Source organism: Tachypleus tridentatus, chromosome 9 (assembly GCF_004210375.1).
Source record: "Tachypleus tridentatus isolate NWPU-2018 chromosome 9, ASM421037v1, whole genome shotgun sequence".
NCBI classification, from domain to species: Eukaryota; Metazoa; Arthropoda; class Merostomata; order Xiphosura; family Limulidae; genus Tachypleus; species Tachypleus tridentatus.
The window spans coordinates 98,341,242-98,360,202 of NC_134833.1; the positions used below are offsets into that span (position 1 = coordinate 98,341,242).

At 33.5% G+C, this 18,961-nt stretch overlaps 1 protein-coding gene across 11 annotated transcripts in view; it reads right to left on the bottom strand.

Moving 5' to 3' along the window:
* LOC143225840 (uncharacterized) overlaps positions 1-18,961 on the bottom strand; it is a 100,329-nt gene that overhangs the window by 21,184 nt on the left and 60,184 nt on the right. For all 11 annotated transcript variants that reach the window (XR_013014102.1, XR_013014103.1, XM_076455951.1 and 8 more), the window contains 5 exons: positions 18,655-18,757; positions 15,984-16,051; positions 14,370-14,488; positions 12,361-12,648; positions 1,979-2,056 (listed from right to left, as the gene is read on the bottom strand). Coding sequence is in view for 9 of the 11 variants with exons in the window: in XM_076455951.1 (XP_076312066.1) it covers positions 1,979-2,056; positions 12,361-12,648; positions 14,370-14,488; positions 15,984-16,051; positions 18,655-18,757 (656 nt within the window). In the remaining 2 variants the exon portion in view is untranslated. The remainder of the gene's footprint in view (positions 1-1,978; positions 2,057-12,360; positions 12,649-14,369; positions 14,489-15,983; positions 16,052-18,654; positions 18,758-18,961) is intronic.

Consider the following 18,961-nt stretch of genomic DNA (forward strand, 5'->3'; position numbering starts at 1 on the left):
TTTAATATCCATGTTTGTTTCAGTTTAATATATATTTAGAAATGTATGTAACTTATATTGTTAAATGTGTATTGCACAAGTCCTTCCTGTTCTATAAATTTGTAGAAGATTCTCAAGCATAAGAATCAACAAGGCACAATGTATGTAAAATACTAGTGATTCAGTGTTGTTGAGCCAAATGAATTTGAGAATCTCACCACACAAGAATAAAAGCTAGCCATCACAAACAAGTGGACAGACAGTTTCAGAATACTGCTGGTCTACTACTAGCCCCAGAAGCGATAATTGTGACAAATGCTTATTAATAGGAAAACTACAGATACTTGACCAGAAATGTTTATAGATTTTGAACATTACAAACCATTTTACTTCAGATGTTAGTATTTTTATGAGGAGATTAAACATATTTGACTGAGTACATGTGCCTATAAAGCAGCTAGTTAGCTTTTCCATCAAGAGAAGTGTACCTGCGTATCAATATAGAATTAAATTGCTCTCCATGAATATCAATAAAATATTTAGTTCCACACCAGATAGCAAACTCAGTATTGTAAGCTTGTCAAACTCTTGTATGTAAATGTTACAATGAATTGTATTGTTGTTTGTATATTAAAATATGTGTCAAAGAGAAAACTGTATCAACCATTTTGGCAAATATCATAAATTTGATGCATACTGACATTCAATTAACTTCTACATTAATATTTCTGGCTATAAAAAATTATAATACATAATGTATGTAACAATAAATAGGAGACTCATCTGAGATAAATTATACTACATAACAACATATATATATATAAACACCTGAGAAAACTTGCATGTGCTGGTGAAGCAGCTAGTTAGCTTCCCCATCAATATATATATTATTATGTAGTATAATTTACACAGAATAACCTGTGACCATGTTAATAAACAAAAGGCTCCTTAAACCACCAACTTATGAAGTTCCCAAATATTCAATACATATTTTAAGACCTTTAAGTGGTTTCTTCAAGGTGGACAAAGAAAGTTGAAATGAACAATATCTGTGTGGCTCAGAGTAGCATTTGAGGAGAAAATCCTGGAGAACTAATCCTTAAAAGTAGTTCAGCTGGAAAGGATGACATTTCAAAGGAAAGAAATGTCTAAGTGTTACTCTGAACTAGGCAGTTGTTGCCCATTTCAACTTCTTCATCTAATATCTACAGTTTAGCATTATACTAGTATACATGTTTTTTATGTTAAAAAAATCTCTGTATCCTACTTCTATAGAACTTTCCTATATATATACCGTAACAATATATTTTTAAGCCACGAATTATAGTATACAGCAGAATTATTTTAGATATGGAACAAAAATGTTATCAATGAAAATGCCAAATGCAGTTTATATGAAAGTCCTTGTCATAGCCAAGGTTGTATCAAATCTTCAACGTATGACTACAGACTTATATAAAAGATGTATGATATTACTATATAAAAGATCAAGATCATTTTTATAGGTTACTGTAATTTTGCCATCCAGTCAAATTATTTTAAAACTATTTAAAGCAAATAATGCACAGAACCTCTGCATAAGAAAGCTTACTTACTCATAAGAAGTGGTGGAAAGAGTTCAGTATGTAATTAGTTGCTTAATCTTTTCACACAAGACAGAGGTCACCAATGTACTTCAATTTTTTTCTTTTCAAGAATACCGATTTCAAACATTCATTTTACATGGTTTTTATGATTTTATATCAAAACATCTTGAACCTACATGTTTTTCTGACATCATAAACATATAATACAGACACTGTTTAAAAAATTAACTTTTGAACAAATTTAGATTTGAAACACGTATAGCTATTGAAACTCTTCATTAAGATAGTACAACTCTAAACATTTAAAATACAAAAAAGCAATATTTATACCTACTACAAAAGGTTGTACATTTATTTTATTGGAAATGTAATAATATATTTACAAATAATGTTTACAAGTTTTCCACACCTACCTTTGAATGCAACAATATACTTTGTATCTGATTATGTAGATCAAATAACTTTGCAGTATGTTGGGCTAATTCTTCAGCCTGTTACAGAATAGAAAGCAGTACAACATAAAATTTAATTAAACGTACTATGACATATGCATAAGTAACCTGCTATATTTTTATTTATGATACAAATTTTCATATCTGAAGAAAATTCACAAAAAAAGATGAAAACTTATCACTTTATTTAAAGTTGGAAATTCAAATAATGTTGACTGTGTCATAGCTTGGTAAAATAATTTCATTTAGTTATTACTTTCAAAATTTAGTAAGAAAAATCTATGTGATTTTATGTTTCGACTACATTACAGGACTTGGTAAAAAAATCTTACATGGTTTTATGTTTCTTCTATGTCTATCATATAACAGTTTAGAATGAAAATATCACAACTGTACACTTTTACCACATTAGCATCTGTCATGAGAGTTTTATCATATTTTATGTTAAAAACTATAAGAATTTGGCAAAAGATGCATCTTTTAATAAGTCATAAAATCTAATTACACATATAAAAGTTTATAACAAGCATTCTGTCTATCCTTTCCACAATCTTCACACCAACTGAACATTCTACAAAATAAAGACTAGAAACAGGAGTAACAATTGAAACCACAACAGATGTGACTTGTAGCCTCAAGGTATCACAAGGTAAAGTAAACAGTTATGTGATGTATAATATAGAGTGACAAAACATATTATGGAATTACAAAACTAAGTACACACTGAAAAATTTGCTACTTATTTAAGATATCAATAATTACACACACACATAGTCCATTATATGTTGTCAGCAAATGTCAATAACTGATTAATCATGCCAGAGAATCATGTAATATTTTATCAAAATCAGATTATTACAGAATACTTCTGTTGGAACTTTTGTCTCATCAATTTCTTCAAGCTACTATTTTATGAAATTTTCTTAATTATTTTTATCCAAAACAGAGCTGAAGTCCAGTGTAATGCTCTGTTCATTTCACATCCTGACCATTTGTCCAATTTCTTTACAAGAGTTTTTTGTGATTCACAGTGTCAGAAAAGATCATATCTATTTATAGTTTTTAACTCATAAACAGAGGGTAAGATGTTACATTCAGATCAGTATTAAAAATTTTGTTTGACTTAATATCAGGTACAGTCTTATAATAAATGCTCCACATGTCTCATAATGAAGTTATTATACTTCTCTATAATATCTTTTTTCACTCGCATGTAATTGTATATAGCACATTCTTGGTGTGTGTGTGTGTGTGTGTGTGTGTGTGTGTGTGTGATTGGAATAAATGGCTTAATTTTAATTAGTATGAAACAGTGTGTTCCTCTCATACTATGTTGTTCTGGTAAATAGTATCTGTCACAGTATCAGCAACCAATCTTAAAAGATGATGATTACTTTTTAACATCCTTTAAAGATCAGTTTCTAAAAATGTTGAGTACATTCCATTAAAAAAAAAATTAAAGTCATCATTACAACCTATACTACTATGTCTGATCATGCTTAGTTTCCACTGCAAAAATGTTGTCATGTCCAAAGCAAACAACTCATCCTTAACTGTTTTCCACACCCCATCTGATGTAGTGTATAAGAATTATGGTTTACCAGCACCTATTTCAATAACGTACATAGAAATACATAAGTGCTGCATTAGGCAATTAACTCATTTCTTCACATGGAATAGCACGAGTTCCCATTTCGTTTTTCAGGTACTACAGGTATGCAATGATTGAACAGATGTTAGGAAAGCAAACTGTGTGCAACTTATTTCACTCTTTCAGACGAAGATCCTTTTCGAATATGTTGTATACTGTCACCCGAGGTATATGGATAATTTTCATCACTGACATTTACAATTTATGGGTTCTCATGTTATAAGATGATGTATTTTGTTTACCACAGCTGGGGTATAACATGTCATAGGTCTTTGTGCTTAATTATATTGGTGCTCCAAACTGATGTATATTCCCATTTTCCAATGCTATTAAGTACAAGGAAAATTCCCATTTTAGAAATTCTGAAACCCTGAACTGAATACACCTTTGTTCTCAGTAAATGAATATTTTGTGTTGGAAAAAGATATTACATAACCTTATGAAAAGCAAACACTTTTGGATGGCATCACACTATCTACAAAACACCAAGTAAAATCACTTCATATTGGTGGCGAGTCTCACATAACTTGATGATTTGCATATTTAAAATCATTTATAAACATTTAAACTCAACTTTCTGCACTTCAGGCAAATATTAATAAGTGTGATTTACGATGCACTGTAATAGCTATTATAGATTTCATTCCCATAGTTGACACATGATCCTCAAGCACCCTCTGATACACAGTAGAATTCATGGTGGATTCTATGATTGTGAGCTGTCCAGGTTCAGCTGCAGCAAAGCAACCCCAAACCATGACACTTCCGCTTCCATGCTTCACAGTTGGTATGAGGTTCTTTTCCTGGAATGCTGTATTTGGTTTATGCCAAACATGTCCATTGTTCTGGTGTCCAAATAATTCAATTTTGGACTCATCTGCACAAAGAACATTATTCCAGAAGTCCTGGTCTTTGTCGACATTCTTGCCTTGATGTTTCTCTTAGAGAGCGAAGGTTTCCTCCTTGCACACCTCTCATGCAAGATAAACTTGTGCAGTCTCTTTCTGATTGTAGAGGCATGCACTTTCACATTAACAGTAGCCAGAGCCTGTTGTAGGTCTGGTAATGACATGTTAGGGTGTTTGGAGACCTCTTTTAGCATCTTGCGGTCTGCTCTCGGGGTGAATTTGCCTGGATGACCAGACTTGGGCATGTTAACAGTTGTTTTGAAAGCCCTCCACTTGTTGACTATTTCCCAAACAGTGGAATGGCTGATTGCAAAATCTTTTGGGATCTTTTTAAATCCCTTACCAGACTCATAAGCTGCTACAATTTTCTTTCTGAAGGCCTCGGACAGCTCTTTTGCTCTCACCATGGTGCTCACTCTCACTTCAACAATCAGGAGCACACTAAATTAAACGTCTGAGGTTTAAATTGGGCAAGCCTCATTCAAAATGTTAAGTAACGATCTTGTAATCATGTGCACCTGGTATGATACATCTGTGAGTGGTTGGTTGGTTGATTTAGTGTTTTATGGCACAAAGCAGCTATGCTATCTGTGCCAAACGTCCAGGAAAAAGGTAAAAATAAGTTAAATGTAGTAAAATACATAAAAGGAAATGAAGGTAAAACAAAACAGCATTGAAAAACAGAAAAAGCATAAAACCAATGCTAACACCTAGTCTACAATGTTAAGAGAGAGTAAGAGAAGTTGTAAAGGACTTTCTCTAGCATAATGGTAATGATTATAAGACGCCAGGAAGACTAATAGGTAAGTACAAGAACCACCATCAGTCATCTGAAGTTGGCCTTTCTAGTCCTGGTTCCGGGTTGTGTGTCATAACAGCCATTATCAAAAGGTAAAGTAATAAAAGTTTTAAAATAAATGTAGCAAAATCGTAATAATAATTAGCCAAATGTCCGTTAAAAAGGTTAAGAGTAGAGTAAATGTAGTAAAATTCTTAAAAGGAAATGAAGGTAAAAACAAAACAGCAATTAAAAACATAAATGGCATAAATCCAATGTTGACATCCAGTCTACAAAGTTGTAAAGGACTTTCTTTAGCATAATGGTAATGATCATAACCTGCCAGGAAGACTAACAGGTAAGTACAAGAACCACCGTCAGTCACCTGAAATTGGCCTTTACAGTCCTATTTCCTGGTTATGTGTCATTATGGCCAGTACCAAAAAGTAACACAATAAAAGTGTCAAAAGACATGCAGCAAAACTGTAATAACAACTCGCCAGAACAACTAACTTGGAGTACTGCTTAGCTTTAATATGGTATACAGTTCAGCAGTGAACACAGAAGCTGTAGAGGGAATTCTGTGAGCAACCACCGAACTGGAACAAATCATGGCAGAGCCCATAGAATTACCTGATTTAGAACCATCTGTATAAATTGGAATTGAAAGTGTTAAAAAGATGTTCAGTAAATAAAAGACGGTACTTCCCATCGGGAGTATCTGCCTTTCTTAGATGACTTAAAGAAAGATCACATTTGGGGACTGTAATAAGCCATAGTGGGATGGGCTGACCAGTGGATTCTGTAATGTTATCCAAGGACAGACCCAATTCATCCAATTGCACCTGGATGCGAAGGCCAAAAGAAGCAATGGTAGATCGTCTGTTCTGAAAAAGTATGGCCCACTGAGGAAGGAAAACACATCCCCAGGTGGAATGCTTTGGAAAGGAACGAAGTTTCAAAGAATATAGTAAAGACAGTTGCAAATGGCAAAGATGCAGAAAACGTTAATGAGATTCTACACATAAGCTTTGAACTTGGGAGGTGCAGAAAGCCCCAGTGCAGAGTCAAAGTTTTTGATGATGAATGGGGTCCAGCATCTATAAGGCTGAGGGTCTGGCAGAGCCATAGACCATTGATCCATAGTCAAGTTTCGACTGAATAAGAGCACGATATATCTTTAACACAGAACATCGATCCGCTCCCAACTAGTGGTAGAGAGGACACGGAGGATGTTCAGTGCTCTTGTGCATTTGACCCATAGCTGCTTTAAGTGTGGTATAAAGGTCAGCTTACAGTCAAAGATAAGCCCCAAGAACTTGGTCTCAGGGACCACTGGCAGTGAAACATCACCAATACAGAGTTCAAAATCAGGGTGAATACGCGGTGGTGGCAAAAGTGCATGCAAACGGTTTTAGAGAGAGAGAAATTAAAGCCGTTCTCAGTGGTCCACTTCAGTACACGATTGAGAGCAGTTTGTAGTTGCCGCTCAATATATCTCATGCTCGATGACTGACATAAGATGTGAAAGTCGTCAACATAGAGCCCATTTGCAACAGAGAGAGGGAGTTGTTCAGTGATGACATTAATCTTTATACTAAAAAGTGTGACACTCAAAACACAGCCCTGAGGGACCCTAAGTTCCTGTAGAAAAGAACAGGAAAATGTTGAACCCACACGAACTTGGAATCTCCTGTCCATTAAAAAATTTTTAATAAACATGGGTAAATGGCCTCATAACCCATATATATGGAGGTCTCGCAAAATGCCATACCTCCATGTTGTGTCATAAGCCTTCCCAATGTCAAAGAATATTGATACAAAATGTTGTTGTTTGAGAAAAGCTTCTCTGGTTGATGTTTCAAGTTGAATTAGGTGGTCCGTGGTGGAGTGCTGTCATCAGAACTCACACTGGGTGGGCGAGAGGAAGTTGTTTGATTTGAGGAACCAAACAAGATGAGCATTAACCATCCTCTCTCAGGTCTTACAGAGACAGCTTGTCAAAGCAATTGGACAGTAGTTTGAAGGAATCTTGGGATCTTTCCCAGGCTTAGAAAAAGGTAAGATAATAGCCTGGCACCAGGCATCAGGAAAAACATTATTCTGCCAGATCTGGTTAAAAACAATGAGAAGAATATCAAGAGAAGCAGGAGAGAGATAGCGCATCATGTCATAGTGTACATCATCAGGTCCAACAGATGTACTGCCAGACAGATGAAGGGCCATTTTCTGTTCCACCAGTGTAAAGGGAGGATTATTGTCAAAGAGACAGTTCGAAAGGAAAGAGGTGAATGCTCTGCCCGAGTCTTGATGGCCAAGAAGGTGGAGGAACAAGCAGAAGTGCTAGATACCCAGCAAAAGTTTTCACCTAGAGTATCAGCGATGCTCCAGACATCAGCTACATCTTGGCCATCAGAGAGTAAGATTGAGAGGAGGACAGAATTGTAGTGCCCACTGACATTTCGAACCCTGTCCAGTATGACCTTGGATGTGGTGGTAGAAGATATGCTAGTTTTGAACTTAATCCAAGATTCCTACTGGAAAATGATCACTGCCTTGTGGATTACTGTCAACCCTTCAAAAAAAATGGGGAATAATAAAGGGGAGCAAACCGAGAGATCAATAGTAGCAAAGGACTGACTAGGTGCATGAAAATAAGTGGAAGAACCAGTATTGAAAAAAAGAAAGATTGTGATCTGAGAGCATACACTCTTCAGAGCAACCTCTCCTATCAATAACAGCACTTCCCCAGAGGGGATGATGTCCATTAAAGTCCTCCAAGATCAGAAAGGGAGACGGCAACTGTTCAACGAGAGCATCAAGATCTGATTGATCAAGGAAACACGGATGGCTACGGCCTCCAAGGGTTTGTTGAGTGTCAAAGACAGGGTGGACACATGCTGATCAACCAACAGTGCCACCCCTCCATGTACTCGTCCATTATACAGCATGTCATTTCTGCACAGAGAAAACTGCCGAAAGGTGACTGTATCGGCAGGCTTCATAAATGTTTTATTGTAAGAAAAGACATACAGGATGGTAGGAAGTAATCAGCATTTTGATATCATCCAGATTAGAACGTAAACCTCGAAAGTTCCATTGTATCAAGGTGGCCATGACAGGTAAGCAAAGTGGCTGGAGAACCCTTCTGTTTATGACCACGTCTTTTTTCCTTACTGTTCTTATTCAGACCTCCATAGATCCTGTCTTGGATCGATTGGGCAGGTCTTTGGTAGGGGATTCCAGTGACTGAGGACACAAACAAATGATCGTTTTGCATCTTGGGATGGGAGAAAAAGATGTATCTGAACAAATGCCTGTATTTGAAACCAAAGGAAGTGGATCTTGGGGTTTGTTGGAATGTATGGGAGGAACAGAGATGGGTGTAGAAGTTGATTCATCAACCTTTATAACCATGGATGCCAAAAGGCTTTTCATTTGTTTTGAAAACAATTCTCTTGGAGGCACAGAGAGATCTGTCTGCACTCCCACTGTAGTTGTGGAACAAAGTGCAGCAGCATATGTCCGAGATGAAGTGGCGGACAGCAATTTCCAAGCCTCAGGATAATTAATGTTATGAGTCATTTTCAAATGCTGCACCTCTTTTTCCTCCAACCATTTTGGGCAAGAACAAAAGTAGGAAGGGTGAGAAATATTGCAGTTGACACAATATAGGTCCGTGTCACATTCATAGGCATTGTGGTCCTTGCCACCACAACGAGCACATGTCAGGGAACTACGACATGATGTATTTGAGTGGCCGAACCTCTGACATTGGAAACATCAGAGAGGGTTTGGAATGTACGGCCGAACCCTGCAATTTAGATAACCTGCCTTGATGGTGGCAGGTGCAGGTGGTGATGTAAATGTCAAAATGAGGATATTTGTCGGCAGTGTAACTCCATCTTTGCGAGTGGAGATGCGCCTTACTGCAGAAACTCCTTGAGTGGAGAAACCAGTGAGAATCTCTGACTCGGGGACATTCTTCAAATCCCTCTCAAGAATAACTCCTCGTGATGAATTCAAGGTAGCATGAGGGGTAACCTCAATAGGTACATCCCCTATTGCCTTTGAATTCGAGAGGAGTTCACTGTGTTGGGATGTGGATGTTTCAACCAATGTCTCCAGATTGAAGCTACTTTACTGACTTTGGAGAGCCAGCAAGTCCCTCTAGTCCCTTCTGAATAAAAAAGGGGGAAATTTGCCCTAAAGATTTTCTGAAAGAGAATGTAATATAAGAAAATGGGGTACAGGTGTTACAGATGTTGAAGATTGCTGCTCAGAGTCTTCAAGACGTGGTCGTATACCTATCGACTGTTTTTCACTATTTTATTTAAATTTTTTGTAGGAGGACCCATTGGAAAAAAGGAAAATTTCAGTACCCACCGACCCCACCCACCATGGAGCCCTAAGAGAGGATGCACTACAATGTCACACAAGGACATTGCAGCAATGCCAGGGTTTCGTTAGCACTATACCCAAACACCAGCATCAGACACAATGTCCACAACACCCGTTGAGAACTTACAACACTGGTACTTGGTTGACTAGCCCAAGTGGGCCAGCCGATTGACCCAAGGGGACCACCCAAAGACTGCCCATCTACAGGAATTCAAGGCCAAAGTGGTGTGTTAGGGTTGGACCCCTCAACCACAAGGATCCTCTCCTCCCCTACACAGGTCGCCATGCACGGCAAACACGTGGGTGGATGTTTAGATCACAGAGGAGGTAACCAGAAAGAACAGAACCTTCCCTGGGAGGTCCCCTCACCACGTACAGGAATCCACACCGAGGGGCACCTGTGTGCGAGTTGTGTATATTAAGTGGGAATAAATGTGGGGGTGTACTAACTTTTTCCTCAGTTAGAATATGCATTTTTGTAGAATTACATTTACAGAAGATCTTGAAAAGTCCTTTTCTTCAGGTTTAATTGTTTAGTTATATTCCTATAATCTCTCAATATTGTTAAAATTTAGATTAAATATCTATATATCCAAAAATGTCACAAAAATACACAGGCTTTCATCGGGTGTCCTGACTTTTTCACATAGTAGATGTATGATTTGGCTGCCTTAAAGGCCACAATGACAGTCAATAAAATAATATGAAATGTTTCAGAAATATATTTATACTGTTTGATATTACTTATGTATTGTGGACACCATACTAATACTTAGTACAAAAGAAAAGCTACTCTGGTACTTTTTTCCTGGATTTAAAAAAACAACCCTAACCAAAAATTCATACATTTCCATTAACTGAGTACAAAGTTTTCTATGTTAATTTTTTCAGTTGTGCATGAGATGACAATCTTTCTAAGTCTTGTTGATTATCCTACATTAATATATCAATTCAAATTGTGTGTGAATTTGTTTGTTCAATTTCAGAGCTAGAAGAACCAAAATTGGCAGGGGTGCTTGGGGAATGCCTTTATCCAAGCAGCATATTCCTCTAACCAAGAGAGGTTAAAATGTTTTTGGACAATCTAGACAGGACTGGATCTAAAATTGGATGTTCAGAGTCACTGAGCCCAAATCTAGCATCCGATTTTGGAATTCTAGACTTCCCTCAGGATCCTATGAGTGCCATGTGTTAAAACTGTATGCATACCCCTACTCTCAAGGTAGAGGGGACCAAAACATAGCACACGTGCTCAAGTACCATGAACAGTTGTCCTGACAGGATTTGTTTTCGGGTAGCTATAAAAGTAATTGCAAATATTGGAAGAGTACATTAGGGCCTTTATAAATCATGAAGAGCCTTGAATCTCACAGCCAAGATAATAAAATACCTAGTCACATTAACATACTCATATAGATCATCAAATCATAACATTATACTTCCAGCAGTCACATTTTTTTACAATATTTATTCTGTAGAATGTTCAGTTAACCTCAATATGATTCAAAGAAGAGAATATAAAACTATCATAACAGTTATAGTATGACCTGCCTGATCATCTACATTGTCTTTGGCAACTCTTAGAAAGATTTGTTAAAGTCATGTGCTTACTCTTTTTAGAACCACAGTACTGGAAGCACTTCTCTTTACATGCACATTCATGACAAAAACTAACAGCATGCATACAATATAGAAGAGCAAAATACGCTTCTTGAATAATATCATTTTTAAACCTTTGTCACCTAAAAGCAGAACTTTATATTTTATAGCCACAGTTAATAGAAAATTTTTTCCCTTTTGAATATTATACATGTTCAAAATGTTCCACAAATATAAGAATAAGATGAAAGTATTAAAAAAACCCAACAAACTTTCATTTTTAAACAGAAATGTATAAAATAATAAAGAAAAGTCAGTTTAACTTTTCAATTAAGTTTTACTTTAAGTACCATTTAAAATTTGTTTTAGATTAAATTAAAATATACATCTAGAGCATTAATTAAGTGGGCTACCAGTGATGATGCATACCAAAATGTAATAATGTAGACTGAGTCTTTTCAAACTTTGCAAACTGGAAAACATTAACAAAAATTCTCTGTGTGAAATCAGAAGTGCTACCATCTTTAATTTTTGTTTTTTCAACTGAAATTCTCATATTTTCCTTAAATAGTTCTGAAAAGAGTAAGCACACAAATCAAACAAATCTTTTAAAGTGATGCCAAAGACAATAACAGATGATCAAGCAGAGGAAGGTCCTTTGGCACAAAGAAACCAAACAAGCTTACTAAAGGATACGGATTGACTGACTGTCAAAAGTGAACTTAAGTGTGCCTGTGACTGTTTTTATTTACATGCAACACTAGAATATTTTCAAGATATGCTACTTGTTTATTTTATGTTTTTTGTTCAATGCAGACCAAACTATTTAGGTGGTCTACATAGAACCTTTTTTTAATTTGAACTCTTGTATATTATAAGATTTTAATAAGCAAAAAGTAGTTTCTATATGTACTTGTACTCTGCCATAACAATTAACTAAGGGATTTCCATTAATGCAAAATACAAGCAATTATATACAAACACATAAAACTGTTGAGATCATTACCTCCTTATGTCTGATGGTTTCCTGTTCAGAAATTACTTCCAGTTTCAACACAGCTATTTCCTGCTTGAATACATCCCTCACCAAATTAATGATCTGTTCCTCATGTAGCTGTGTGGAAGTTGTCTCAGAATGAATGGAAGACTTATCCAGTTTTTTAATGCTTCTACTACTGTCTTCTTTACTGACCTTGGACTCTCCAAATAATGTCCAGAACCAGTTTCCCTGAGTTAGCAACTCATCTGCAAGCCATGATTCTGCTTGAGTTTCTTTCTGAAGTGGTATTCTTGCCTAGTAAAAATTTCAAAATACAAGAAGGTTTACAATAACATTTCTAAATATGGAAGGGAAAACAAGAACTGTACCTATTTACGCTTATCCATTCTTACCTAGAAGAAAAACAGATTAGGAAATTCACCCTTTTGGTTAATATTAGGTTTCCCTTTTCTCAGAGAGCTTTTAATTATATGTAAACATACAGTCAAATCCCAAATTCCATGGGCTGTACATTCCTAATAAACACTGTGCAAGTTGAAACTATGCAACTCAATGGATTGAGTATATGGATAATTGGAGGACAGACCTTGGATTAAGATTTGATAACCCTATTTCATAATAAAAGGACTTTCAAACACAAAATAATGAAATTAATAGCCTTATTAAATAAAACCTCTATTCACATATCACAACTTGATGAAATTATAGAACAAATAACTCATCTGATGGAGGATCATCTAGCTCCTCCATCTTTATACAGTGTAATAATAGTAACCCAAGCAAATAATTAGGGGAAGAAGGTTTTTGCAAAGATAAGGTTAAAGAGAAAAGAGTTAAGGCAAATGCATCTAAAGAAAAGATGAATGACAAAAATATGGGGGAGTGTTTTGTAATTATTTGAAAATAAATTTTCCATTTAAGCCACAATAGGACTTAGTGTTGAGTTGGATGATAAGATGGCGTTCAAGGTTTTCTCATTTTAAATTGTTAAGCAGTGCATTTCTAACAACTAAGAACAGAATGTTGGCATGCTTATTTTCAGTTTTCCCTACCAAATACCATTATAACACGGTTTACATCAACTGATGAAAAGAGGCTGTTCAAAATGTCACATTAAAAAACAAACATTTTTATGTAGACATGTCAATTTATTCTTTATTAAAATTTAATCAAGGTTTTATTATCAGGTTCTACAGAAGAACACTCATTTAAAACTACAACTCAACAAACACTCTACTACATAAAAATGACATAAACAGGGCATCAATGAAACACTGGTTACATTACATAAAGCATTGTATGTATATAGCTATCTTAAAATAAATAAAACTGGTATTGTTCTTGTATGTGTTTTTTAGTTAAAAATAATTAAATGTAAGTAGTAAGGGACACTCAACTACTATACTCCCTTGTTTTACAAGTTTAACAAACAGAAACATACAAAAAAAGTTAAAATTACAAATGCCCAAAGTTTTCAGGAAAAAACCAAAAACAAAATGAAGTTACTCACTAAAAATGGTATTTAAAGTAAGTATGTCAGCAATATTTGACCATGATTTTGGTTAAATTTTCATAAATCTGCTGTAATCATTTTTAAACAGGGTGATATAAAAGTCAAACACTATCGTGAGTTGTTTTACTTTAAAACTGTTCATTGTTGAAATAACAACACACAATACCACTTTTTCAAAAGAAGCAGCACAGATGTTGTGTCCTTTGTAGTGTTACAGTATGGCAATTTGTAAGGTTTTATACTTCAAATTTTCCAGGTTATTTAAAGTACTTTGACGTACTTCTAAAATAAAAAAATATAATGGTGTAATATCAAAATAACATGCAGGATCCTCAAGTAATATGATGACTATTATGTATTCTTACAATGTTAATGGCATTCCATCCAATCACCCTAAAGAAACAGAAACAAGATACAGTGAAACACAAATCATGGTGATTTGCATATTTTGCATTATCCCATATTTTCAGATATTAAAACACCATTTTTTTTTTAAACTTACTTCCTGACCACCTGTTTTAAGCCATTTGGTTGACCACATGGAGGAGATAAAGGATAATGTGGATGACAAAATATTAGCTGAACTTGATAGTACAGGTCCTTCTTCTCTCTTCTTACAACCTACAGATAGTGTGACATGCCAGAAAAAAGGGACAGCAAGAAACATTATGGAAAGTGTAAGAGGTGGATATTTCAATTAAACAGTTTTAAATGTAGTAACAAAATACCAAACTTTAAGCATTCAGTTATGAATGTATGTAAACATTTTCCAAGTAATATATATTAACTCACCTAATTAAATTAATATTAGTGACTGATACTAATTTATTATCTAAAATTGTTTTATGTTCTTTAGAAGTTGTTTTTTTTAATAAACCATTTGTTACACATTAATTCTGTTATTTTTTAAACTAATTTCACAAGTTGAAACTTCAATAAACAAAAACATTTACACTTTCCAACAACAACCTTTGTTTGGATCTATAGAAAGAAGACATTACAACATTTGTTTTTCTCTTCTTTCAATAATACATTCCTTTATTTTCAGAAGAAATGCAAGTTAAAAATTCAAAATATTCAAACAAAATTATAAACTACATGAAAGTCTCTTGGTGTGATCTAACATACTAGAACAAGTTTTTATAATAATCTTATCTGCACATGAAAAACTTCATTTTTTAAATAACCATTCTCTTTTTGTTGACCTGAAATTGAAGTAATTTTTTTTCTCTTACGTATTTCAATGAAATACTACTCGAGTATAACTCTAATACTAAATTTTGACTTGGCTAATCTTCCTTTATGATCTACATTTTGTTTACACAAAATACAGCTGCTATAAAATATTTCTTTCATTAAAATTATACATAAGCAATTGGATGTAACTGTAAAAAATATCACTACTTATCCTGCCTATCATTTAGCAGTATTTCTATTTTAAAACTTCATTAGGATGAAAAGTTAAAAAAGATGCATCAATAATTGTTAATTTTGTGATAAAAATAATCAAAATTTAAGGAATTTTATGAAATTTAGGATATCAAATAATACCATATATATGGTTATTATTATTATTATTATTATGGTGCCTGTATTTTTATTTACATGTATATAATATACGCACACCTGGTCACTACAGTAATGTAATAATTAAAAACTGATCATCTACTTGTCAGAAAATTGACAAGAAATAAAATTTATCTTTATTTAATGTATGTATAAAACATCTTTTCATGGAATAGATAACCATACTCCAAAAAGAAAAAAATCATACGTGGATTAACAGCTTAGATTTTGTTTGTTTTTTGTTGTCATAGACAAAGTTACAGAATGGACTATGTGTGTTGTGTCCATCATGGGTATCAAAATCTGATTTTTAGTATTATAACTCTTCACAATTACTGCTAGACCACTGTAGGCAACAGCTTGAGATATTTAATACCAATTTGCATTCAAATAATCAATCAGTCCTTAATTATTAAATTACAATAGTGAACAGCCAAGCCTGTTTAAAATAATAATTAAAATGTTAACTATTTTTCATATTTCCTATCAATTACTGAATACTATTAACCAGTCTTAACATTATTATCTAAAATTCATCACCTGAACATACCATATAAGAGGAACAAAAGAAGAAGCAGAAAAGGAATAACAAGACACTTTCTCTTGATTCTGGACAGTCTGAGAATAAAAATGAATTAGATCATGTAAAATATATGCTGAAAAACAGCCTAACCATGGTGAAGTAAAAAAAAAAAAGTCCTACCCTAAAGCTCTTTGTTTCAAATAAAAACAGTTAAAATTCTAGATTTAAATTTAATAAAGTGTAATCCTATTTATTGATTTAGATACAAAATGATAAAAACTCTATAACCTAAGTGCTTGAAAGGTGGAATATTCTTCTTCAAAAGCAAACTGGGAATGATATTGTAATTGAATAAGTGATATATAAAAAGTTGATTGACATCATGAAGCTCATCTGGCCTTCCAGTAAATGTTTAGTATATTTTTCTATGTATTGTTGTGTGTTCCATTTTAATACAATGGGCAAGTGACAACAGCATTATCTAAAAAGGTGTTATGGGTATTTCTCTTTTAGAAATGGTTAAACAAAGATTAAACTTGACTTAAGAGTTTAATTAATATAAAGGTGACATTTTCAAACTGATTGAAAAAAAAAGGATTAAGCTGATTTATTTATGCAAACAGGAATGGAAAATTCTCTTAAACAGTAAATTTTAGAAAAATCAGGGTTCACACTGTATGAAAAAAAGCAAAGAATAAAAATTATTTTTCTGACAGAAATGAAACTAATGAACAGTAATCACTGATTCCAGGATTTAAATTCATTCCACAACATTGAAAAGTGCTTAGATTTGCAATCCAATCAGCATCTTTTTCCTTTGTCAGCTTTAATTTTAAATTATATTTCAATGTCAATGAAAGTAACATTGTTAACAGAATGATTAGTATAGTTAGAGTTGAGCAACAGAAAGGTTTCTTTTGGTGTTAACAGAACATTTATGGTTGTTAAGAGTTGTTTCTCTATGTTCAACATACTGGTGATTGCAATTTTACACTGTACAAGGTAAATGGGTGTTTTATGTTCCACTAATAATTTCTTTGTGAATTTTAAAGTTTCTTTCACTGTACTTCTCAGAAAATGGGTCAGTAGTTTTTATGAGCTTTCAGGTTTGGCAACAATCTTTATTGCAGGAATGAAAACCATTTTTCGGTGGGATGCAATTCACATCTGTACGAACAAGAATATCTTCTAGAGTTCTGCTTTTTTGGAGACAATGGGAAATTTAGGAAGTATTTCTTTAAGGCAACTGCTAAATTGCAAGAGATGAAAGTATTTCTTCAGAATTCATAAAATGTTTCAAAATTTAAATTTATAAGTAATAACAGGAGAAATTCTCTTTGAAGCATGATTATCGCTCATAGTTAGGATGTTTTTTTCATTGAATGTTGTTAACTTTCTCAGTCTATCTGTAAATTTCAATTCCTTTATACCACAGTCTGTTCCAGATCCTTGACAGATTTTCAGCAATCTGTTTCACCTGAGCATATGTTCTTTATTCTAAGAGCTTGACTGTAGGTAATGTTCCATTTAGTGCGAGTGGGATGGCAGGTTTTATATTGAAGATTTTGTGGTCTGTCTGTAGGTTTTCGGCATAAATCACCAAGCAAAATTTTGTTATTTATAAAGACAGTAACAATAAGAAAGTGCTAATTTGGAAGAAAAATAATTAAAAGTAAACTTGATTGTTTCATAAAAAAAGATTGAGTATGAAATAAATTCTTAAGTTTGAAAGACTAACTGTCCAAAGGAATAATATGTCATCCATGTAACACTTAAAAAGTATGAGGTTTTAAAGGGCTTAATTGTAAAAGCTGCCTTTTAATGTAACCCATAAAAATATCAGCATGATTCAGAGCCATTTTTGTAACCATTGATTCAGATAGTTTGTTTAAAAATAACAGCTATTCCTTGCTATGGATACTGTCTTTTTGTTAAATTAGGTTGTTCTTGCCAATTTTAATTAACTGTTGTTGCAATAATAAAACTAAAATTAAATTATCTGTGTTCAAGTATATATATGTGAAATACATGTACACAATGGCCAAAGTTTGAATACTTGATGGTTTTTCTGGAAAATAATTGGCTTCTGTAAATAATACTTTGATCCCCTGCAGTTCCACTTTGGGTGTTTTCAATACCATATCTACTTTCAAGTATTTACCTTATAAAATTACTTCTCTTCTATACTTTTAGAAAAGTTGTACACTTTACATGTAAAGTATACATGTATACTTTAAAAATAACAATCTAATTGTACATATGTACTTCAAATACTAGTTCTATTGTTCCATAATAGATGTACTAGCTGGGATACCCATACCCTGAACAGAAATTACATAAATTCGTAATTAATGACATCTATGCTGATGTAAGAAAGTATACATTGTTTTCGTTATTTCATCATAAACAATAAGTAACTTACTGAAATTCATGAAATTAGCTCCAGTAACTAGCTACCATATACTTTATGTTAAAAATTCATGTAATACACTCACGTTTTTATAAAAGCAAGCTTTATAATTCCAAATGACAATTACAAAACAACTTATAAGAGAATTACTTTGAATATTTGTAAAAACAAAATACAAAATAAAAAATGTTTTAAAAAGGTATGGAACTAGGATTTTAATCTAAGTATTATGATAGTTTTCTCATTATATTAAAATTTTCTTGTACTTCATATGACTATAGCCCATACCTGGAGAGAAACCATGTGTCAAACACTAGAATATGGCTGATTACTTTGTACAAAGAAGTCCATAAAAAGTACCATAACCAAGCAACTTTTCTTGATATCCATCCTAAAGAAAACACAGTTAATTAAGGGTAACATCAAAGAAGCAAATACTAAAAACCATTAACTAATGCAGGATAATTAAAAATTCACTAAGTATATTACTATAAAATGTAAATTATGTGTAATAAATACTATAACAAATACAATGAAATACAAGACAGAAATTTATTAAATTAAAGCAACATATAACAATAAATATGGTCAAAAT